General features: G+C 44.3%; 1 protein-coding gene across 4 annotated transcripts in view; it reads left to right on the forward strand.

The window, feature by feature from the left end:
• Positions 1 to 14594, forward strand: part of MYO1B (myosin IB) — a 1142119-nt gene extending 1127525 nt beyond the window's left edge. For 3 of the 4 annotated variants that reach the window (XM_069615684.1, XM_069615681.1, XM_069615682.1), the window contains one exon: positions 13216 to 14594. In XM_069615684.1, coding sequence (XP_069471785.1) covers positions 13216 to 13339 — 124 coding nt within the window. In that variant the 3' untranslated portion in view covers positions 13340 to 14594. The remainder of the gene's footprint in view (positions 1 to 13215) is intronic. The other variant, XM_069615683.1, reaches the window with a different exon arrangement.
• The last annotated feature ends 10321 nt before the right edge of the window (positions 14595 to 24915 follow it).

Genomic DNA, 24915 nt, shown 5'->3' on the forward strand with positions numbered 1-24915 from the left:
GCACAACATCGAAGTCCTACCTGGCACATAAAAAAAAAAAAAGGAGGAACACTACTGCCGGCATCAAAATTTTAAGTCATTCCCAGCCATGATGGGACCCAGGAGAAGATGTTGTCAAACCACGTGCTTGCTTCTGCTCCACCTTCCATTTTAATTCTTTCTCCTAGGTTATTTACGGCTTCGATCACGTGGGATAAGGAACCATTATCTGCATCTTCGGAAAGTATGAAAGTGCAGCAGGCACTTCCAATTTTTCGGCAAACACCTCCGTCCATCGCTGTTAACAGGTCTAAGACATACCTATTTTGCATGGTCATTAGCCGCAGTGCTCGCAGTTCCACTTTTATTACGTTAAATCCTTCTTCAGTGTCATTTGCCAGCTGGATCAGCTCCCATCGTGTAATTTGGAGCCATTTTGCATTTGCCCGTGCCTGGATGCTGGGGATGAGTGAGGCAAAAAAAATCTCTGCAGAGCTGAATAATCGGTATCTGTCCGGGATCTGCGCCAGTAGCTCTGAAGATGCTTTTGATGTAGTTCGACGATCGTCTGTTCCGTGACAGCATCTCTCCCTTATTACCGGAAGACAGGACATATACTTGTGATTCTGTAGTTGGTTGGGCCTCATTCTGCTGAGGGGTCTCTCGCATTTTCCTGCTCCCATCAATGTGGCTTTCCGGTATCACCATTAGTGTCGTGTGTAGGGTGGCCAATGAGCAGCTGCCACTCCAGGATTGTGGGAGGTGCAGGTATGCCTGGTTGCCACATACCCAATAAGTGTCCATGAGGGCTGCTGTTCCTCTTCTCATATCCGGGATGGTGAGGGTCTTGTTGCAATTTTTGTTTACCCCCATGATATTTTTGCCCTCTTCCTTGAAACACAGTTCATAGATTATTTCTTTCTGTAACTTGAAGGGCTTTTCAATGGCAGTCACCCAGGTCAATTTTGAGATGTGCTCCTTCCATACTGGTGTGCATGTTTTCTCTATCCACTGCAGTTTTTCTGGTGCCACACCTCGCAGTGCTTTAGCTTTGCACATTATTTCTTCATCTTTCCACTTACTTTCTGAAAATAATGTCCCTTGTATTATAAAAAATGGTTCTTCCAAACATATCACTCCTTCCGCTTTTGGGTAGCAGGTCTTCTCATTCTGCAGCATTTTAAAAGTTACCTTGTGTGCCTGGAAGGTGTTCTTAATTCTGCACAACGTGAGATGAAGGAGACATTGGGCATCCACAATAGGCAACTCTTTTGGTAGCAGTACTTTGGGTGTACCTGAAGCATGGGGAATGAGGGAGCAGACATAACAACTCTCATTTGTTGTTTGCTTAGCAGTTGCACTCATGTCTGCATACCATTTATTTGTCTGGTGGGGGTGTTGTGGGTCTTCCATTTTGTCGAGTCCCAACCCGTAATACTCGTCGTTTTTTCTCCTTCCCACCTCCCTTTTCCTTCTACTATTCCTAAGATGTCTCCCAGCTCCAAGGGCGAGGAACAGTGTAGGCCCCCCTTTCTCCCCTCTGCCCCCCTTTTCCCATTCATCATATAATGCTGTATATCCCACCGCCATCTCTTCATTCTCTTTCTTTATTTTATCAGCTAGTGTGTTCTTTATTGTGGGGGTGGTTACATGTGTGGGCCCGCTCGTGGGGGTGTTGTACATCCATGATATTACAGAGGGGTTGCGATCATTTAGACTGCAGGCATTGCACTCGGAGGCCTTTGGCAGGGAAGTTGTGCTATTTTGCATTTTATCCTGCATTCTTTCATTTGGCGGGGTAACAACATTGGACGGTTTTGTGTGATATCCCCATACAAGTTTAGATCCGTCCCATCTCAAAAAATCACCTTTAGTATCCGCAGCTGTAGTTTGATTTGTTACATTAATCTCATTATTTCCTCCCCCCTCGTTCATCTCGATAGAGATGAACGCTATAAATCAATAAGTAACCAAGCCAAACAGTATTGTAAAAAATAATGTAATGCATAAAGACAACCCACACTCATACGAATATCTACATCTTTCAGCTAAAACCTCTCTATATCTAATCAATCTATTTGTTGAAGGCTGCCCGTTTGTTGCCATGGTAGTTCCTGTTTGAGATATAAAAGTGCATTAAGTGCGTGCATGTAAACATTTTTGTTGGCACTGTATGTACCAAGAGGTCATAAAAGGGAGAAGCGTGGGATGGGGGTTCGGGGGGGGGATATGCACAGAGAAGGGAACAGACAATACATATTTCTTTTTTCATTTATCTCGATCAATAACCTGTAATAGAATTATTTTGTTAACAGTTTTATCTATCAGTTACGCTCCTCCATTCATTTGTTCACGTTCACTGATCATTTTCATTACATTTGTTTGCTGTTGTCTGTGCCTCCCCGTCCACCTCTTCCTGTACACTATTATATGCCTTTCGCACATCTGTCAAATGTATCCAATATTTGAGCCTTTTTACCTTTACAGCTGTGGGTGTGCAGAATACTACTTCGTACGGCCCATGGAACCTTGGGGCATTCCACCAGCGTACAAAGCTCTGGACATAAATGAACTCTCCTGGCATTAATTGTACTTGGGTTTCAGGTTCCACAAACAACACCGTTGTGTTCCCTTCTTCCCTTGTGAATGGTGGTGAGAGCTGCCTTGATATTGCACACGCCGCCCTAGTTAGCTTCTTCAGGTACTCTGTAAATTCATCTCCTAATATTGTGGCGCTTCTGTGTGCATCTGAGTGTTGGTGCAGTGGGGAATGTGCTGTGTGCTTCCGTCTCCCTGTCACGATTTCGTGCGGGGACAGATGGTGGTCCTTGCTCGGCTGATTCCTCAGCTCAAACAGTGCAAGGGGTAAGCAGTAGATCCAGTTTTTCTTAAACGAAAAACACAATTTAGACAATCTCCCTTTTAACAGGCCGTTCACCTTTTCAACAATGCCGTTACTTTGAGGATGATAAATCGAGCACAGTTTATGCTTTATTCCCAATAACGCAGTCACTTCTTTGAAGAGCTCGTTCACAAAATGAGTGCCGTTGTCTGAGCGAATTACGTTGCAAATTCCCCAGCGCGGGAACACTCCCCTTACTAGGAACTTTGCAGCGCTCTTAGCATCAGGTCGCGCACATGGACCCGCTTCCATCCACCTGGAAAATGGACATACAACCACTATCATGTAGCGTGCCCCATTACACCTCTCCCCCATGTCTGCATAATCAATGTGCAGTTCTCTGAAGGGCCCTGTTGGTTTTGGAATTGTCCCCCTGAGTGTACGTAGTGTCATCCCAGAGTTATATATTTGGCACGTTGTGCACTCCATTGTCAATCTAGATATGTGTTCCTGGAGACATGGCACGAACCAATCTTCCTGTATCTCTGCTGCAATGTGCTGTTTAGTATTATGAGCTGGAAAGTGTAATTGATGGAATGCTATCTCTAACAGTTTGATGGGCATTACTACTTTTCCGAGTTATTTTGGCGCAACAATAAGTCTGTTGCTGATTGGCTGCACCACCTTTTTTCCCATACAATTTTTTCGTCACAACCGGCACCCTCCTGTAGTGTACGGTTGTCGTCATGTAGGCTGAATCTGTGTATATCGTTACTGCACATCCTTTAGCTGCATGTAATGCTTCTATTAGGGCGATGCGTTCTGCTGCTTGGGCTGAGAAATGGGACGGAAGGCGATATTGTACTAGTACTTCATACTCACCTTCTTCTAGCCTCACTACTGCTAGTCCCACATGTTTCTCTCCTGTGTCATTATCAATTGACGCTGACCCATCCACAAAGTACACATCTCCCTCGCTCAGGGCATTTTCACACACCACCGTGCTCTTCCCCCGTTTCCTCTGTGTATTTTGCACAATTGTGTTCTTGCATGTCCTCTAGTGTGCATGGTTCTGTAATGAATGTTGCTGTGTTTACTGTCCTGCACCTTACCACGTGAATGTTGGCGCTAGACAATATTATCTCATAGGCAGTTGCTCGCTGTGTGGTCAGTGTGCTTTTTGATCTTTCAAGTATTGCAAATAATGAGTGTTCCACAAACAACGTGACAGGGCACCCCATTACTATTGTGGCGCTTTTCTCAATGGCGAACGCGGCGGCGGCGAGAGACTGCTCGCACGCGAAGTGGCCTTGCATCACTGCATCTAATGTGCCACTATACTAAGCCAATGGTTTGTGTCCTAGGGAAGTCTTTTGTGTCAGTACAGCTGTCATAAGAGTTCCCTTGCAATGTGAGAACAGGTAAAATTCGCGCTCATAATCAGAATTGGCGAGTACTGGAGCACTCGAGATCAGCTCTTTTAGCGACCCAAACGAGTCACTCATTTCTTTTGACCACTCTATTTTCCTGTTCTCTTGCTGGGCCTCTTTGAGTGCTTACAGTAATGGTCTGGTGTAGGCTGCATAATCTAGTATCCATGCTCTACAATAGTTACACATTCCCAAGAATGTCTGCATCTCCTTCACTGTGGTTGGTTCTCTCACTGACCTTATTGCTTCTGCTCTGTCAGGTATTATTCTCTTCCCGTCTTTTGATATCAGCTGTCCCAGGTACAGCACTTCTGACTGACAGTATTGTAGCTTCCCCTTGTCCACCTTGTACCTTTTATTCGCTAGCAGTGTCAAGAGGGTGACTGAGTCTCTTCTGCATGTCTCTTCACTCTGTGCGCAGACGAGCAAATCGTCTACGTACTGAATGATCGTGCTTTCAACTGATAAATTACCAGGTCTTCGTGTAGTATGCAGGTGAATATGCTTGGACTTTCTCAGTACCCCTGAGGTAGCCTGCAATGCTCGTATCTCTTCCCCCCTAAAGTATCTGCTTTCTTCTGCCAAGGGGATGGAGAAAAATGCATTTTTCAAATCAACCACTGTGAAATGTGATGCTGTTTTTGGGATGCTGCACAGTATGGATGCAGGGTTTGGGACCAAAGGAAATTCTTTTTGTATGACGTCATTTAGGGGGCATAAATCTTGGATCATCCTCCAAGCCCCTCCCTTTGCTTTTTTGATCGGATAAATACATGTGTTACATGGGGAGTTTGAGGGCACTATTATCCCCTGTGCTAGCAATGCATTTATTGTCTTTTATCCCTTCCTCAGCTTCGCAGGACAATGGGTATTGTTTCACTCGGGGCACAATTGCCCCTGGTTTGAGTTTTATTACCACTGGTGTCACTCCATGCAACAAGCCTACATCATGGGGGCCTGTTGTCCACAAATTGTTGGGCACCAGTTGCATGTCATCATCGTAAAAGGACGGTGGCGTTCCCACCACAGCCATCAGCTGGACGGGCACTTGTCTTGTTTGAATCAAAATGTCACAGGGCATTGCTATTTCCATTATTATCTCACCATCACTCTCCGCATCACTAAAGAGATCCTCGTCCGATAAGTCTCGTAGAGCAATATCAGCATTAATGCACAATACAGTGCGCCATTCACACCCGTCTATGTCCATCCCAATTACTGCAATCCTTTTCGCTGATACCTGTACAGCATGCAGGTCTAAGGATACCACTGACCCCGGTGCTATGTCTGTGTGTACTATTGGGCGGAAGATAAATTCCGCGGGTATTCTCCACTCTAACTTTTTTAGCTCGGGAACTCGGGAACTACTTGGGCCAGTGTTTTCAAACCTTCGATGAACATTCTTTCATCCACTGGCATGCCGCGTATTTCTGATGCTGTTGCCCAAGCATGTACCACCAGCATTACGCGTAATGTGCATATTCCTGGTGTTGAGCACACTATCCCTCTTCCTGTAAATGATATTGTCATATTAAGCTTGCTAAGAAGGTCCCTTCCGAGCAAGTTTATGTACTCTGTTGCTTCTCGAAGCTAGATCCGCGCCCAATAAATACCATAATAATATTCTAAATAAGTGAATCCTCTAAAGATTAAATAGGACAAATAATCTTGCACTCAGCATCAGCTTCATGTCTTTCTGTCGGCATTCCAACATTGATATGTATTGCATCTGAGGAAAGGCATCTATGCTGGAGTATGGATTTTTATTGTTTTCAGGTCCCCTCTTTACAATGTCTCAAATAAGGGTTCCTGGTAAGCCTTGGTCGTCCAGGTATATTATAGGTAAATGAACAAAATTCGCCAGGGCTATTGTCACACTCCCTGGTTTCAAACCAGTACCATGGAACTTTATAGTTTCTCATAAAAAAACATCTGTTTTATTATTTTGTACCAGAGTTACTTGTATACATCTTTCTTAAACAATTCCTTTATGCACAATTCATGAATGCACATTCATTAGCCACAAACCGGGCCTTCACATAATATGTTGTACACTGATAACAACACTCATCTGTTTTAGACAGATATCTTAGTTTAGGTGATCTAGAGACCCGGGCAGAGGGAAAGGGAATAATTCCCAGACAGCAGACAGGTTTCAGAAGGAGACGATCTACTTCTCTGAATACTTTGATACTCAGTTGCCTGTCTGCAGTCTTTTTAGGGAGGGTGCCCCTTTGTTTGGTGCTTGGGTTGACCTCTCCCAGGCATTCGACACAGTTAATAGGAATCGGCTGTGGACTAAATTAAAAGATTGTGGCCTGCCCGTCGCCCTATTATCGATTTTAATAGAACTCCACCAGGGATCCTCTATGAGAGTAAGACTGTCGAAATCTTGGTCCCTAACTGAAACAATTAAAATCATTAGAGCAGTCCGCCAGGGATGTCTGATTGCCCCTTTTTTGTTCTTTACCTTTCTGATTGGGTTCAATGGTTGAGACACTCTGGTCTGGTTAGCCCAAAGATTGGTACTTTAAAGTTAAATTGCATCGTCTATGCAGACGATATTGTAGTTAAGACTATAGACCGGTCGAACTGTAGCGTCTATTAACAGCACTAGCGGAATATGCACTTATTAACAATTTGAAAATGAATCCTATGAAATCTCAAATACTTATCTTTAAACATCTTTTAAAAAATGAAAACCTTATTGTTGGCTTTTGGATGATCTTTCAATTCCCATTTCAAAAGAAGTTACATATTTAGGCAATCAAATTCAGGGTTTTCCAACCAGTTCCCATCTTCTCTCAATCATTGATCAGAAAGTCTTGAACCTGGGCCCACATATGAAAAGAATTTATGCACAATTCTGTAAGTTTTCATAACTCCCTCTGCCTGAATTCTATAGTGGAAAGGTGACTCAGATTATTCTGTGTGGGTTGGAATTCAATTCTGAAACCTTTGCTGTTAATTGGGATAGAGTAGGGGAAACATTTGGAAAAAAGACTCTGAAATTACCTAATTGCGTTCCCATAGAATGTTTTAGATTCGATCTGGGTCTTAGCTCCTTGCAGTTTGGGATTGAGTGGAAATGGGTTTCACTGTATAGGATGATTCTGGATACTCCTGAATCATCTTTATTTGAGGAGATTAAATTATCGTTTAACTCGAACAATCTTTTCCACAAACAGCTACGTTCCAAATGTAATGAGATACTGGTTGTCTCAGACAGTTCTATAGACCTTCTATTGCAAAAATCTCTAAGTAAAGGAAAGAATGAAGTGTCAAGATTGGATTAGACCAATTGAGGAAATGGGAAAGGCAAAATTATCGGCATCTAGCACCATAACAGACAAACCAAGGTCCTTTCTTCCGATGTATTAAAAGAAATTTCCGGATCCTCGAGTACGAGTGGATTTTCTAAGATTAAGGTTCAACATCTTACCTACCATAGAAATTCTGGACATGAGACATAAGGATCTATATCCACCCAATATTGGTGATAAGTGTGCTGATAAGGAGCCACAGTTGGTTCGACATCTATTGTCTAGCTGTAAAGGCACCTTAAGCAGTGGGTTGATACATTCTCAAGGTTTCTATATGATGAATGTTTTCTTGACTCATTTTGGTTTTGGCAAAGACTTTCGGCAGGAAACAGTCTTCCTGACAACAGAGGTGGTTCGGTTACTAAAGGACTGGAATTTAACCGGGTTGAGGGAAAATTGATACACATGTGATGTATTTTATTGTTTGTCATTTATCGTTAAAAAAGCATAGGTTTTTTTCTGCATTTTTATTTTTTATGTCTATTGGTAAATTGGTATTTTATTTAATCTTTTATATCCAATTTCTGTTTCTATAGTTAAAAGGTTATGAATGTATTGGTTTTTCTTATTTCTTTTTCTCTTTTCTTTTCTGGTATTATGAAATGTGTTAAAAGACAATTTTGTTTTTTTGTTGGGTATTGCACAATACATTAAAAAAATAAAATAAATGTAGACACAAGATCCAGACCCTGGTGTTTTCCAGTGTCTTATTTAAATTCCTTTTCTTTGTTGTATAAAACCTTGCCTAACTAAAGCAGTGCTGGTAGTAGCTGTGTAAAATGGTAGCTTTTGAAGGCACTGTTTGTGCATACATGAATTGTGTTTTTAAGAAAGATGCATATAAGTCATTCTTGTACAAAATAATAAAACCGATGTTTTTTATGAGAAACTAAAAAGTTCCATGGTACTGGTTTGAAAAGAGAATTAGAGGGGAGTGTGACACAATAGCATTGGTGATTTGTTTGTTTACCTTTATGCAATGTACATACCTTGTTCCCTGAAAAGAATAAAAAGCGATGTTCCAACAATGATGCCTTTACACCCATGTTAAGAAATGTCGATGTGATGGAAAGTGTGGTGAATCCGATGGACTCCCCACTGATTTCTCGGTGCTGACCTCCCATGTGGCCAGGGGACAGCAGCCGTCACGTGATCCAAACCCTTGGCGGTTACATGCGGGAGGATCACATGGGAGGAGACCACTACCGGAGAGAGGTTTTGACTTCATTGGACAATACGCAGTATTCCCCTTTTCCCAATTAGGAAGGCCCTATAATACCAAAGTTCTTAATGGCCTGTTGTCATTCTGCTCAGGTACCCACCTTTGACCCAAACACCAACAACTTGCACACAAACCTTCTGTTTCTGATGTGCCTTTATGTGAAATCTCTGAGAAAAACCATCTAAGAGTTAAAAGTCCATTGACATCCACAGATTCCATCTCCCATAACTACCCTGCTACTGAAACGAGGAGGTGAAGGAAGGGGTTTGTGTAAAGTGACAGGAGCTCGAAGTACAACATGCAGGCTAGTTATTTTTCCAAGTCTTCTATGAGTGGGACATTTAAAGATGGCAACCGAACTATTGGTTCAAGCAGTGCAGGTGAAGATGTTGAACCCCATGCTGAGGCTCACAAGCGCAAGGCACACAGACTGGTGTGGTGGTACAGTGAAGGCCACCGGGGCAGGAGGAGAAACTCTGCATCTGAGCAAGAAAGGCCGTGGAGATGCTGGAAGCTGGGCAGGAGCTCTGGATGTTGGGTTGCTGGAAGAGACCACATTCTCCAGTCCTGAGTGAAAAAGAAAGCCAGCATGTGACCATGGAGCCGTGGCATGATGCTGGAAGAACATCTGCATACTCCAAAGTGGAAAGCAGGCAAAAGAGCCACACCGCAGTGGCGCAAGCAGAATTGGAGATGATGGAAGGAAGCAGTGAGTCTGCACAAAGCAGCAGAGGACCCCAGCGCATTCCGACAATCGCGCCAGCAAATGTTTGAATGCTACGAGATTGCTGATGCAGAAAAGTTTGTTTGAAAGCAGTCAAGGCAAAGTACAAATACAACACCCAATAAGAAGAATGTTTGAATGCAGACAAGGCAAGGTACAAAGGAAAACCCCAACAAGAACATCTGTTGATGAAAGTTTGAGAGGAATGTTTGAATGCAGTCCAGGCAAAGTACAAAGGAAAACCCCCAAAAAGTACAGATGCATGAAATGCTAGTCTGGAGGAAATGTTTGAGCAAATGTTACCAGCCAAAGAACTGTGAAACACACAAGAAGCCCTCGCAGGCGAGAGTACACCAGGCTGCTGAAATTGTAAGGTTCATGGCAGGGGGGAGTATACCAGGGGATCTGCAAAGTTACAAGAAATACTACAGAAAGACTCTTACAGAAGTTATTGCTTAAACAAGAACTATGTGTGTCCAGTGAAGACACAAAGGAACTGTTGGCTAAAAAGACATTTTTGCCATACTATTTGAGAATCTAGGGGAAAGAGACCACCCTGTGGATCCAAGGGTCTTTACCCTGGAGAACATTTTCGTTGGAGTCATTCTTATACTTTGGTTTTGAACACTTTTTTCAACATCAATTTAGACATTTCCTTGCACCCCTTTGTTGTTTTGTTTACAGTGTGAGGGTCCGGAAGGGATGGTTTGGACACAAGTACGGCTTTTCAGTTGCTGAATGAAAAGAAACCTGAGGGTTTTCTCCCAAGTAAACCTCAGAGATCCCTTCTTCAGGTGGCCAGGCGAGGCTGGTGCTCTCAGATCCCAACTCTGGGGGTGGACGAGCAAGGGAGGATCACCTGGGTAGGGGAGCCCAGGGTTATGCTCGAAGAAATGCCCCAGGTGAGATGCAGTATTACATTGCAGAAGGCGAGGAGGACTAAGTCCCTGAGATCTGTTTTGGGTATTCCACATCTACCTCCCTTCCATCCAAAGAAGCTCACTTAAAAAAATACAACCACTCCTACACCTCTCGTAAACTAGCTAGGAGCCCTGTCACACTCAAAAACCACAACGCCCCGAATTCTTGTTTTCCTGTTTTCCACCCAAATACTCCCCGTCATTCTTATGCATGTCCCTCTGCTTATTCTTCCCTGAAATCACAGTATACTGGATTGCCAACACACTACCATTCCCACAATCTCCCCTATTCAGATCACGATAAAAACTCTGGTAGGGGTTGTGGAATGAATAAAAATGACCAATCTCACTCTTCCGAATGTTCCCAAACCCCTAGGACGAGAACTATAATCCCATACACCACCTGTTCTCCATTTTACCCCGTAGAATACTCAAATTCTACCGCCCTCTTTTTCCTACATGAACACTTATTTACCTGGTGACAGACAATGGACTAAGCCTAAAGCTGTTTACCTGACATGTCCCGATTCAAGGGTCAAGCAATGACCAGAATCACACACACCTGATGGCCCTTTCCCTTCCCCACAGGGATAAAAGGTGGAGCACAAAAGCACAAGAGGAGCAAGGCAGACCACTCAACGTGAGGGCTAACTCAGCACGGCAGTTCAAGAGTAGGAGAAAGACGGTGCAGACCGACAGGGTGACAAGGAGAGAATCGACCTTGCCCTTTCTGTCCAAGGCCCATGAGATCTCTGCAGGCAGAAACAGAAGTCCAGTGAACAATAGCCAGCGTGTGTTGCAGCAGATGTCAATGGTACACAAGACCCTCCTCTGCTGATTACCAAGCTGGGGAGAGATTATCTCAGTGGTACCAACCTCGACTCCAAGGAAAGAGAATGCCAAGCGGTTCATCACAGCCGGTGAGTCGAGGGGAGTGTCGAAAAGAAACTGAACATTGTTGAACGAAAAGTAGCTAACGGCTAAAATTGGACTTTGAAAAGCAAAAGACATTATTAATGAGAGAGGGGGAAAGCAAGCCTGATAGTAAAGCACCACGTGGGTGTCAGTTGAGAAACTCTAGACGATTACCCTGCTGATGAAACTACAATAACCAGAAGGCCTTGGAAGAAGGCGAAAAGGGGGTCATGAAAGCTAAGGGAAGTGAAAATTAGCACATTAACTGTTTTGTAAAGGTTGGCAAGAGTGAACCTAGCGGAGGGATGCTAACGAGAAGGGGCTAAGCTCAAAGAACTGTTTAAAGAGATATTGAGGTTTCTGAAAGCAAGAAGTATTGCAAGACAAGGGGAAGTGAAGTGTCCCCCTTGTCATTAGGGGCCCGGTCGAGGGCGATCCACAGGTGGAAAGTCGCCACCCAAAGTTGAATGAGAAAGTAACTTTCTCATTTATTGGTTGAATACGACTTGTGAGTGGTCTGCATGCAGAAGAGGAGGACCCAAGAGTGAACTCATCCCCCAGAAGTTTTTCTTGACCAAAAATGTTGTTTATTGAGAGCATCAGGCCTCGAAGGCAAGAGACCTTTAATGAAGAGACTTACCCAACGAAGAACCTGATATCTGATACAGAACTGTTAACTCGTGCTGGGAAGGATCGAGCATGTGCTGTGCTCCGAAGTCCCACCTTGTCCTGTGCTAAAAATGTGGGGAAGGGAGACCTCCAGGCAATCACATCCTGACTTATTATTTGTGAACACTTTTTCCTTTATTTGAAAACTCTATCCCCCACTTTTCTGTAATTAGTTGTAAGGAATTGGCAATCGTTTTTTTTTTTTTAGTATAGGCCTTTTTTACTTTGACAAGATGCCACAAGGACTGCCTTATTTTTCATTTGATGGTCGACACGTGCTCCCATCTTAGGTGTAGGTTAGGCGTTTTTCCACCCTGCACTTAGTTTAATAAACACCCTTGAACTGTGATCACTTGTGTCTGTCTTTACTGTTGTCACCATGAGTTCTTTACACCCGACACAGACAGATCCTTAGTTTTGGTTTCTATTTAGGGAAGTTCCTCTTTAGAATGGGGCCAGGGAGGCATTTTCCCAACCCATTTTTATTTAATAAATGTCTTTAACCAAGTAAATGGCAACTTTGTGTCTGGCTTGCATTTCTGACCCCTCACAAGCCTCCCTCACGGATCGATCCTCGCGTGCTGCAACCCATAGAAAACTGCTGAGTAAAACACAATATTTGGTTCAGTTATCACAATGCCTCTGACATAATACTCCTCCCCATGTAATATGAGCTGCATGATTAAAGGAAATTGGTTTAGACCTACATCACCCTCGTCCCTCACGCTGCAGCCCATAGAATACAGCTAAGTCCCATGACAAAATTCAGTCCAGCTGTCACATGGCCTCTTTCACAACACACGTCTTTACGCCTTTGCAACATATGCTGCTGCTTGAAACCTAGCCATTCGCTGCCGATCTCGGATTTGCCAATAAATGCATGCGTGCATGATACCGCTCCTTTCCTTTTAGGTCTGCTCAGTCTACGATCTTCCAGAGGGCGTTCATCCACCACACCTCCTCGAGGCCATACCAATGGCAGTAGGCACTATACAAATAACACTTAACAAAACTATCTAATGACTAGCGCATTAAGCCAATCCCCAAGATATGTTCATCTTGGGCCCAGATAGATGTGATCTTAATCTTGTTGCATCTCCTCGCCATCATTTGAGACTGACTGTTCAAATCAACCACTGACTTAAAACCTGAAATGCAGCGTTCTCACTTAAGTCTGTTTTTTTTTTGTAGGTTCATGGTCCAGTTCAAGCAAGAGCAGGTCTATGTCAAGTTCATACAAGGAAACCAGAAGAATGGCAACATCCCAACGTGCAAGCGGAAAAGCAACCGGCTGCTGGAGGTTGCTGTGCCTTAACAGACATGGTTTCTGCCCATTCCAGGACACGTTTCTCTGCAATAGTGCAATCATAGAAATGGTTTTTAATTGGTTTTATTTGAATTAGAGACCCTCGGCCAAATGTTTCAGTTGCTAATTGCCTTTTAATGATCATTTTTTTTACTTATTCCATTTAAATGCTGATGTGTTGCATAGTAACATTTTATAGAATGGCAATTGTCTCTTGCACATTTTAACATGTAATTTTCATTTTCATCCTCCTTTCTTGGTGTCTCTTAAATCTGTTGTTAATCCAACAGTTTGCGTTATTAGATGGGCTTGTAATATAGGGTGGTACAAAATGGAAATGGTGAACACTTCAAAGTATGTGGTCCCTAAGTAGTATGTATAGTTCTCTAATTACAAAAAAGTGTTGCCATAATTATGACGTTTGCCAAAGCTTGGACCACGGGTAACAATTGTTTTTTGCAATCTGACATTTCCCTTTGCCTATGGAAAGGAGCAACCATTCCTGTATGTCAGAGGTTTAACTTTGTCATTATTATTAAAAGAAATGAGTAATGCTTTAAAAGTGGCATCTGATTAAGGCTTCACAGTGATGAAGTCTCTGAAGTGAATGCCAATCCTTTTTGATAAGGTAATTACATTGCAGTTTTTTTTCCCCATCCGTTTCAGTGGCAGGCACATTTATTGTATATTTTTCAAGTGCCTTTACCCGTGCCAATTAAATATTAGCTCTTATGCAAAGGTAGATGTCAAAATCCTGTTGTTCTGTCCATAATTTATGCAGGTATCTAAACAGTTCTGAGCTAAAGCTCTTAAAACATTGGGGAAATATCGTACCCAGTGTGCAATAAATCATTTAATACATTTTGTCAGGTATTTATGTTACGCATTTAGAACTTTTATGAAAGAAGATTGCTTCACTGCAAATTTGATGCAGAAGGTACATGTTAAGTGTTAATGATTTTCAGGTTGAATGTGTACACTACACTTGTCAGGTTTTGGAAAATATTTGCAATACAGCAGTTTCCACATTTTGAAGGCTGACCTACTGTACATAAAATGTTATGATAAGTTATGATTTATGTTCATTTCTGTGCCTTTTGGTACCTTGATGGTATAACCGTATTTTTGTACTTAAGACTGTTATTATATTAGCTGTGTACATGGTTTAACTTTTAAGCACAAAAAATGCATTAAACAACTGCATTGCGGAGGAAAACATGTAATTGACTGCAATTATAGTCTATAAACCAGAAACAAACTGAAATCTGCTGTGACTTGTGGAGGTTTTTTTTATGCACGAATTGTGAAATATAGTTTGCAGAGAGTTTGTGATGCCAAGAGTCCGATGCCCACTGGTGCCGTTATGTACTGTAATGCAGAGACTGGACATTTTTTACGCAAAGCATGTATCCCTTAAAGTTGACTCTACTGAATGCCTGGTGCATGAGCAGTTCCTTTGGTAGAGGTTTGCTGACAAAATCAGCCACAGATGCATTCCCACAAATGGTCCCTGTACAATAGCACAAAGATGAGAACATGTGGTAAGCTAGTTTGAGGGTTAGTGTAAAAAGTGGGCCAAATACCAGGGACCAAACAAACTGAATATAAGTCACCTGTATATATAAACACAGGTGACTTGCATAGGTAACTTTAACCGAAGGGGAAAAGTGTTTTATACTAAAAAGGTGTACTATATAAATATACAAAATGTAATTAGAAAGCGTCACTGGAGGCAGTGGTGGGGGTCAGGTAGGGAAGATGGGGGAAGAGTTATGAAAGAGCTCCCTGTTTAGCAAGTAAGTGAATTTTAAGGCGAGCATTGAAGAGTTTCACAGTTTGGCTGGCTTGGATTGTGAAGGCTATTGGGTTGCAGTGAACCAGACCGGTAGCGAGAGAGCGGAATCGGGAGGCGGCACAGGAGCGTATGGGACAGTGAGGTTGAGTGCAAAGGTGAATCGTAGGGAAGAAGATGGTGAGTAAACTGAGATACAATCGGGCCAATACTGAGGAGAAAGACCATTTATAGTTGTGTAGACTAGGAGAAGCAACTCGGAAAGGGAGCAGTTGTGCATGAAGAGCCAGCCAGCATGATGTTGGTAGGTAAACAGGGCAGATCTGGGTAGGTTGTACGGTGCGGGCAGCAAAAATTAGAAATGTGTCTAGATGGAGGAAGAAGTAGAGAGGAAGGGTAAGGAGTGAGTATGCTTGAGTAGTAGCCCCGTTTGCTGAGGGTGGAGATTAGAGTTTTCATAGAGTGGTTAGTAAGAAAAGGATACATTTTCTGAATGTTCGTGGGGTTAATACGAGCAGCAGAGGCATTGGTAGTGATGAATCTTTGCATTTGGAGGTCGCTGCCATAGAGGAGCCAAAGATTGTGAGCCTTTGGTGAAGGAGCAAGAAGGTCATCTGGGTAGTAGACAGGAGAGAAGAGGTTAGGGATTGCATTGAACGCGGGGAGAAAGATATCGGTTTTTAAAGAGTTCAGTATGAGGCAACACAGTCATGATGGTTGAGATGAAGTAGGAAAAGGAGAGAAATAGGAGTGCCATAGGCAAAAAGGTGATGATGAAAGCAAAGGACTTTCTAGGGCAGAGGTATAGAGGGTGAAGAGCAAAGGTCCAAGGACTGATCCTTCAGGGATGCTGACAGTGAGAGTGATGTGCGGGTCAGAGGTTTACGAGTTCCTATACATTTTAAAGGATTGACCCTCCAGGTAGGTGACGAACCAGGCAAGAGCAGATTTGCAAAACCCAAGGTCCTGGAGAATGAGGAGTGGTTGACCGTGTCGAAAGTGGCAGAGAGGTCCGAAACAATTATTAAAGAAGAGAGGTTGGAGTGGTGAGCATTTTAGAGAAAGTTGGAGACATGCATAAGTGCAGTCTTTGTGAAGTCTTTGCTGCAGATGCCAAATTAAAATGGATCTCCAAGGCCATGATCCTAACGGTACTTAGAGATAACCACCTGCTCAGAGACCTATGAAAAATGGGGAAGGAAAGAATTTGGGCGATAATGTGTTGCGACATTTGGGTTAGCAGAGGGTTTCCTCAATAAGGGGTTAGGCGGTTGCAGATTTGAAGGAGGCAGTGCATGTTCAGTGGAAGGAGAGCGATTAAAGGGCTGAGAGATTAATGGGCAAGTGATTGAGACCAAGTCTTTGACCATTTGTTCAGCATAAGGATCGATGGGGGTACAAGTTGGGTTGGAGCTGTGAAGGATGTGTGTAAATTCAATAGGAGAGAAGTAGTAGAGAGTAGAAGCGCTGGAGGAAGGAAAGCGGATTGAGAAGGGAGAAAAAAAAGCCTGTGAGCCTATCATAGATTTTTAGAGATTTTCGAGAAAAAGTCATGAGAAAATTCATTAGCAGAAAGGGAGGAGGTAATGGATATTGGCTTCAGCAAAGCTTGCAGTGTAGCTGAAGGTTTCCAGAGAGTTTGGCAAATCCTCCTAGTTCACAAACCTAATCTTCTCCCTTTGCATAGTACAGTGCAGAGTTGAGAGCAGCAAGTGAATTTGTGTGAGCTAATTTACATCATCATCATCATCCGGTTATGACGCAGGTTTGTTTTGAGGGTCTAAATTTGAGGTGATCCAAGGCTGGGTATGGGAACATATGAATGTGTGAGTAGGATTGTGTAGTTTAAATAGTCATACATGCAAAGTGAAAGTCAGAAAAAGCAGTCATAGAAAAGGCTTGAATTGGCAGAGCGAGACTGGAGAGAGGTCCCCACATCGCACCGACATACCTAGGGCCCTCACCATGCTGGTGGTCCCGCCGCCCCATGTTTGAATGTGGGGGCCCTTGGACTTAAAAAATAAATAAAAATGATTTCTTCTAAAGTTCAAAGGGACTGTGATAAATCTAGATGATTTGTCCCTTCTCCCCAGGGGAGAGCCACCTTATCGGTCTGGGCAAGTGGGACCTCACTGGGTGTGACTCCCCTTTTGGGGACAAGTGCTCCCATTCCTGAATGCAACTTCCCGTCCAAACCACCTTGTCTGCATATTTGAATATGAAAAAGACAATGCTGAATACAACCTGAATGCCATGGTCAACAAAGGAGGACACAGTTACAATTGTTTCTGTAACGTTTATAAGAGGATGGATTGTAAAGCAGAGAGACACTCCTATGGAGGAAGTGAGGTCTGAGCAGGGTCAAGCATCTGCAATATTGGTATCCTGTAAGGCCGGAGCCATGCTGGGCAGCGGAAACCAGGAATGCGAGCGAAACGCTAACCTGAATGCTGGGGGTTGGCGTTCTAGCTGACATAGAGGCCCAGGTCAGAACGAGAGCAGAGACTGAAGTGTCAGTCTTGTCTGGTGGTACGAGCAAGCAGAGCCTGTGGTGGCCCAGGAGGCCAGTAACAGATGCCGAGACTAGACCATATGAGGGAGCCCGGATCCCCCAGCTCTTTGTGCACCTCGGATCATAGCTACAGAGACCTGGGGAAAGGCTAGGTTTCGAGAGCGTGAGAAACCCGACCGAAGACATACCGGCACAAGATTATGAATAATAGTTATCCAAGTTATGAGAGCCTGAGAAACCAGAGGGTGCAATTTCCCAAAAGAGTGGGAGTAATAATAACTTTGTGAAAAAGTTAACACACCAGAGGATTATAATATCCTATAAAAGGGGGGGAAGTGAGAGTAATAGGAACATTGTGATAAGCCCCTGGAAAAGCTAAGGAATCCAAGTGTGCAAATACCCTATGAAAGGGTGATTGAGAGTATAACAAAGAATATTGGAAATAACGGCTGGGAAAAGCTGCCAAGGTTATGAGAGCCTGAAAATTGCAAGTGTACAAATACCCTATACAAGGGGGAGTGAGAGTAATCTGAACATTGTAAAAAATCATTGGAAAAGCTATTTATGTTATGGAAGCCTGAGAGACCCAAGTATGCAACTAACCGATGAAAGGGGGAAAGAAGAAGATATGAGTAATGGAATTAAGGCTAAGAAAGCCAGAAAGATTGGAAACCTTCTTTCTGACTCAGGAACTGGCTGCCTGGTTCCTTCTGAGTACTACAAGGCTCCAGGCCTCCCCTCCCAGTCCATACGCCCCCTCCCCTGCACTTACCATGTTAACCCTCACCTCTGCAATCCCTGGCACTCCCTTAGACTAGGTTCTAGGACACATCAAACACACACTCCCACCATAGTGCAACGGAAACACAATTCTGCTATTCCTGACACACACATCATGGCACCTCCTGACAACTCGCATACTCCCGTCCCCAATGACACCACCCGACCTCTACTCAATAGAAAGTCACAGTCCACTACCCCAACGATCAAAGGTGTGCTCATTTACGCAAGACCTCTAACCGCACATGCTCTCGACATACCGGACATTAGCTCTGCCAATGAACTTGATTTCCTAGCTATCACTGAGACCTGGCTCCATGCAGCATCAGGACCCACCCTCGCGTTTGCCATCCCAAATGGTTACTCCATATACTGCCTGTACACACAAACAGCTAAAGGCGGTGGTGTCGCCTTCATAGCAAAGATCACCCTCAATATCAGACACATTCTCAACCAATCACTCACATCTGCAGAATTACTCACCATCAAACTATCCACAACCAACACGAACACCATCACCATCCACCTCATATATAGACTGCCTGGCCCCATCTCTTCCTTCAACGATATCATCGCTCTCCTGCTCTCTCACAACCCCACACCTAACTCACAGATACTTATTCTAGGCAATTTCAATCTCGGGTATAACAACGCCAAAGATGACAAAGCAAACATGGTTGCCAACACTATGTCGGAGCTAGGATTCACCCATTACATCTCTCAACCAACCCACAACAAAGGTAGAACCCTTGACTGGTTAGCGAGCCTAAACTGCGACACCACAATTCTATCCAACACACCCTGTGCCTGGACTGACCACCACCTTATTGCCTTCACCATCAATAAAGATAAACAAGCTACACCACCGCCAACTAATGCTCCACCTGCACTCACAAGAAATAGTAAAAATATCAGTCGAGAAACTAATCCCACTGCTCCAACCCAACAATTCCTAAAGCCATCAATAGTGTTGTACCGCTTAAACTACGCAACGCCAAACCACGCGCGCACCTCAATTCTTGGTTCATCCCTGAACTAAAAACCCTTTGCAAAAACAAAAGACACGCCGAATCAGTATGGAGACACTCCCCCTCAATCATCAACAAGATGTCTTACACATCAGCTTCCAACAACTACAAGTCAGCTATCATCCAAACTAAAAATAACATGTACAATGAGAGAATCAGCAAGGCCAAATCCAACACGAAAGAGCTTTTCAACATCCTGAGAGCTCGAATCCCCATCCCCCATACCCGACACGTGCACCAAAGATACCTCTTGGTGTACGAACATTCAAGAAGCCCTTCTAGGCAAAATTGCCATGCTTCAAACAAAATTGAGTCCAAGAAAGCAAGCCTTACTTCACTCCCACCCACCAAACAAATAGACATCAATGCCCCATTCGAATTTTCAACTGTCACCACCAAAGAGGCCGAAGACATAATATCCACACTGAAACCATCCAAATGCCAAGGCGACACCTGCCCAGCCCCAGTAATCAAAGACGCGGCCAGACATCTAGCTCCATTCATCACTTTACTCATAAACTCATCATTCACATCGAGCATTGTACCCGACAACCTTAAGGGCTCCTGGGTCCTACCCCTGCTCAAGAAACCTTCACTGGATCCCAACATCCCGACCAACTACAGACCTATCACTACAGTGCCTTTCCCTTTAAAAATTCTGGATAGAGCAGCCTACCTGCAGATCCAGAACCACCTAGAGAAAAAAAACCTAATTGGACTAAGACAATCGGGCATCCACCCTAAACATGGCACAGAGACCGCCTTGTTCGACCTCAAGACACAAATGGACAACCTAAAAGATAATGGCAAACTGGCCCTTCTACTCCTTCTTGACCGCCTTCGACTTGGTTAACCATGACATTCTATGCAAACACCTAGCAACTGCAGCTAACTTTTCTGACAAAGCCAACGCCTGGATTCAATCCTTCTTGAATAACAGATCCATGAGGGTCTTCGCACCTGCCGCCGAACCAGCCCCCATTACCTGCGGCTTCCCACAGGGATCATGCCTCTCACCCACATTATACAATGTGTTTACCAAACCCCTATTCGACATTCTGGATCATTTGGGTGTCATCTACACAAATTACGAAGATGACACTCAAATACTCATCCCGCTAACAGGCGACTATTCCACTGACAAAAAAGTCCTCAATGACATCTATTCTATCATTCAAGAATGGATGGCCAAGCAGGGAATTTGCCTCAATGGCGACAAAATAGAGCTTCTTCTCCTAGGCTCCCAATTAAGACTCAATAACCTTGAAAAACTTTACCAAAAATTCACCATTGACGGCAACAACATTCTTGTTTCCAACCTCGTCAAAACCCTAGGGATATACCTTGACTCCTCACCTTGACTAGATAAATCGATGCCATTTCATCCTCCTCAGCCTACACATGCAAGCTTATCAACGCCTGCAGACCCTACCTAACGCCCTCCAATTGCATAACCATAGCCAGAACTCTAGTACTCTCAAATGTCAACTACTATAATGCACTGTACCTTGGCACCAGCCAAAAGAACATCAACAAGTTACAAGTAGTTCAAAACAATGCTCTAAGAGCAGCTCTGAATATACCAAAATCGAAACACATCTCAGATTTTAGACGATCCACCCAATGGCTATCTCTACCCCTATGAATCGAGTACAAAACACTATCCCTCACCCACAAGTGTCTGTCCGACCAAGCCCCCAGATACCTCGCAGACAATTTCACTCTCAATATTTCATCCAGGCAAACCAGATCAGCTCAAACCCACTGCTTAAATGTCCGCAGACACAAGCTCCAAAGAGCAGGTGGCACAAACTTCCCTGTGCTTGCCTCGAAACTCTGGAATTACCTACCACTCGCTGTCAGAACCGTACAATACTTCCACCGATTCAGACAAAATGCCAACACCTGGCTACTCGCCAAAGAAGCCTAAGCCCGCACCTATCACCCACCCGTGACACTTGTACATATATCTGGCCAAGCGCCCAGATGCCCCAGGGACAGGCAGCACTATACAAAACAATAAACTAAACCAAACCCTCTGGCCTCCCCCAAGCATTTTTTTCTCGCCTCTTCCCCCCTTTGCCCCCCCTTTTCCCTTCCCATCCTAGCACTTTGCTTTTTGCGCAGTCCAGCATTTCCCCCCACAACCCTCCCTCTCCCTTGCATGATCCGAATGTCACAAGGCCTAGCAGCACCATTACTGTATCATTCTCCCTTGCTCCCCGCCCCCTTTTTTGTCTTGTGACACCTTGAAACCCCTTTTGGTGTATAGTCCCCTTACAAATAAGCAATAAAATAAATGAACTTTGAAAAACCAGGGCAGCTATCACCCTATCCGAAATAACTGGTATGAAAGAAAGGAAGCTGACTGAGAAGTACAGTACTTTGGGGAGTCCCTGTTCCTCGAAGGAGGAAAGGACCCTTTTTGTGTTTGTGTTTTCCCAAGTAGTCCTGAAGAAATTGAATTTTTTGCATCAGGAAACAGTTTCCTTTATTAAAAGGAGAGACTGCAAAACTTAATTTGGCATCAATGCTGGAAAGAATATCCTGCTAGGGAAAAGAACCTTGGAAGACTGGAAACAAGTCACGTAAATACTGGGCCAGGCAGAAGCCCTGCTGAGGTTAGTATATAGAGCCTCCCCTTTTCCTTGTTTTAGTTAGGTGTTTTCTATAGTGGTAGGGCCTGTTACCCGAATAGTAGTCAGACTGAAGATTTTTAATTTGACTTTAGCATCCACCCTAAGTTTTAGTTTTGTTAGGTTGGGAACTTCCCTCATAGAAATAGGGTAAGTTGGGCATTTGATTCTTTTTCTTGTAATACAACCTTTGAAACATGACTCTCAATTGTGTAGTTCACCATTATGGTGTCTGAAGTGGGATATCAATGACCCGACAACACATCAGACCCTCTCCCATAGCATATGGCCAGCCCCATTGATCGTCTCCCACCGATAGGCTATTAGGGAATCATACCCTCTTTAGGGGCGAAACCCAAACATCGGGCAATAGAAAATCAGGCTCTATAGCCCTCACCACCCATCTTCCCACTGACTCCCAAAAGGATGAAGACCTTGAGTCCCCTTTCTCGAAATTCTTTTTAAACAAAGAAATGTACCATCCTAAAGTCAAAATGACATTGCTTAAGATCCTCCTAGACAGGCTAATTGACAACCAGGACCAGGCCGAGCAATGTCACCAGGAGAGTCTCAACTAGTTAGGCATCTGGCAAATCCATCAGTTCTTTGTAATGGTGTTTTACAACCATACCATGAAGGAGAAGACCTTGGTGCCTTATTTACCAACTGAGAGAATAGCGGCACAATTCGAGTGGAATGAGACCCTGAAAATGTTACTTGGCCCCTCTGCAGAGGGGAGATCTACAGCTCTCACACCAAAACATCAATCCACTAGGAACTACCCCCTTCACAGTGATTGATTGATATTTTATTTATATCACGCTCGTATACAAGTGCGTCAGAGTGCGACAAGGCAATGGAGGGGAACTGGGGAGAACAAAACAATGATCTTACTAGGCCCAGTGACATTGAGAACGTGTAAGTGCATGGGAGAGGGGAGGGGGAAAAGTTCATGGAACGGGAGAGAAGTGGAACGTGCGGAGCAAAGGAGAAATAGATAAATAATAAAGGCAACAAACAGTGTAGTACAGCCAGCAAGCGACAAGTACTCGGTTTAAGGCAGCAGACAGGGTAGGTCTGAGAAGTGCAGGAAGAAAAATGAGGGGGACTGTATGGGTACAGATACAGACCCCAGTGCAAGGGGTGGCCCGGAGGCAGTGCGGGAGGGTGGCAGGGTGAGCAGGTACCTGGGCCAGGAGGACAGAGGGTGGCCAGGTGCATGATGTCAAGAGAACAGATCAGCAGGGGAGAAGGGGGGCGAAGGCAGAATCAAAGAGGAAGGTCTTGAGGTACTTCCGGAACTGGAGATGGTTCTCCTCAAGTTTTAGAGTGGCAGGGAGGCTGTTCCAGAGGGAGGCCGCAGCCTAAAATAGAGATCTACCGCCAGCTTGTTACTTTGACTAACGACTGACCCTGAGGGAGTTAGAGGTAGAGGAGTGAAGAGCTCGAGAGGGGAGGGATAGCTGAAGGTATTTTTGCCCCAGAAGCCTTGTGGATGCAGAGGGTTTTGAATGTAATCCTTGCATCCACTGGGAGCCAATGGAGAGATTTCAGACCTGGAGAGACGATCCTAGGGCTTGAGGCCAAGGACAAGTCTTGCAGTTCTGTTCTGTATTAGTTGCAGAGGGCGGAGAGTAGAGGCAGGTAGATTTAGAAAGTGGCTGTTACAGTAGTCCAACCTAGAGAGGACCAGAGCTTGGGAGATGATGAGCTTCTGGGGGAAGGTGAGGAAAGGCACAGTACCTCTAAGGAGGTGCAGTAGAAAGTTTGACTTTTTAGAGACATCAGAGATGTGGGTGGATAAGGTCAGTGTGGAGTCAAAGATGACCGAAGGTTCTTAGCCTCGCAGGTGGGGGTAGGAGGAAGGCCAAAGGAGGCTGGCAAGAGAGTGAAAGGAAAGGATGGTGAAGGTGTGCCGATGAGGAGGATCTTAGTCTTGCTGGCATTCAGACAAGGATCATTGGCGACACACAAATCTTGAATGGCAGTTAGGCAATCGGAGATAGGAGAGGAGGTGGCCGAGGGCAGCCTGAAAATGAGTTGAGTGTCAGGGTAGCCCTGGAAATTTGAGCAGAAAATGGCAATGTAGTGGGCGAGAGTTGCCAGGTATTGGTTGAAAAACCAGGGCAAGAGGTTGGACCTCTGGGGAACACCACAGGTAGAGAGGAAGATGGATGATGGGATGGACCCAAGTTGGACCTGAGGGTCGATCAGAGAGGAAGGAGGGCAGCCGGCCAGAGCCTGATCAGTGATACCCAGGTTATCACGGAGACGGTTGAGCAAGCTGTTATGGTTAACCGTGTAGAAGGAAGAAGAGAGATAAAGTAGGATGAGGACAGATGGAATGTTAGAGTCAAGGTTGGAGAGCAGATCTTCACGGATGTTCAGGAGAGCAGTTTCCGTGCTTCTGGCAGCTCTGAAGCCAAACTGGTGGTCATGGAGACAGCCAACAGAATTGGAATGCAGGTTAAGCTGAGAGATGGCCAGCTTTTCCAGAAGTTTGCCCAGAAAGGGAGTAAATTAAATTGGGCGATAGTTAGCCAGACCAGAAGGATCAGCTGTGGGTTTCTTGAGAAGAGGATGCACAAGGGAGTGCTTCAGAGGGGAGGGAAAGGATCCTGAGGCAAAGGAGTGGTTTCAGAAATCAGCAAGGGCTGGAGCGAGGGTGTCAATGTGGTCCTTGATGGTTTTAGAGGAACAGGGATAACTCTGTTTTGACGAGGCTTTCATAGATCAGACTTATCTAGCGACTCATAAAGGGAGAAAAGAGGAGAGGATGAGGAGGAGGATGGGGGTGACTGAAGGAGGGTCAGCAAGCACAGACGGAGAGGGGAGAT

The sequence above is a fragment of the Ambystoma mexicanum genome, chromosome 9 (genome assembly GCF_040938575.1).
Source record: "Ambystoma mexicanum isolate Mex_15411 chromosome 9, UKY_AmexF1_1, whole genome shotgun sequence".
Taxonomy (NCBI): domain Eukaryota; kingdom Metazoa; phylum Chordata; class Amphibia; order Caudata; family Ambystomatidae; genus Ambystoma; species Ambystoma mexicanum.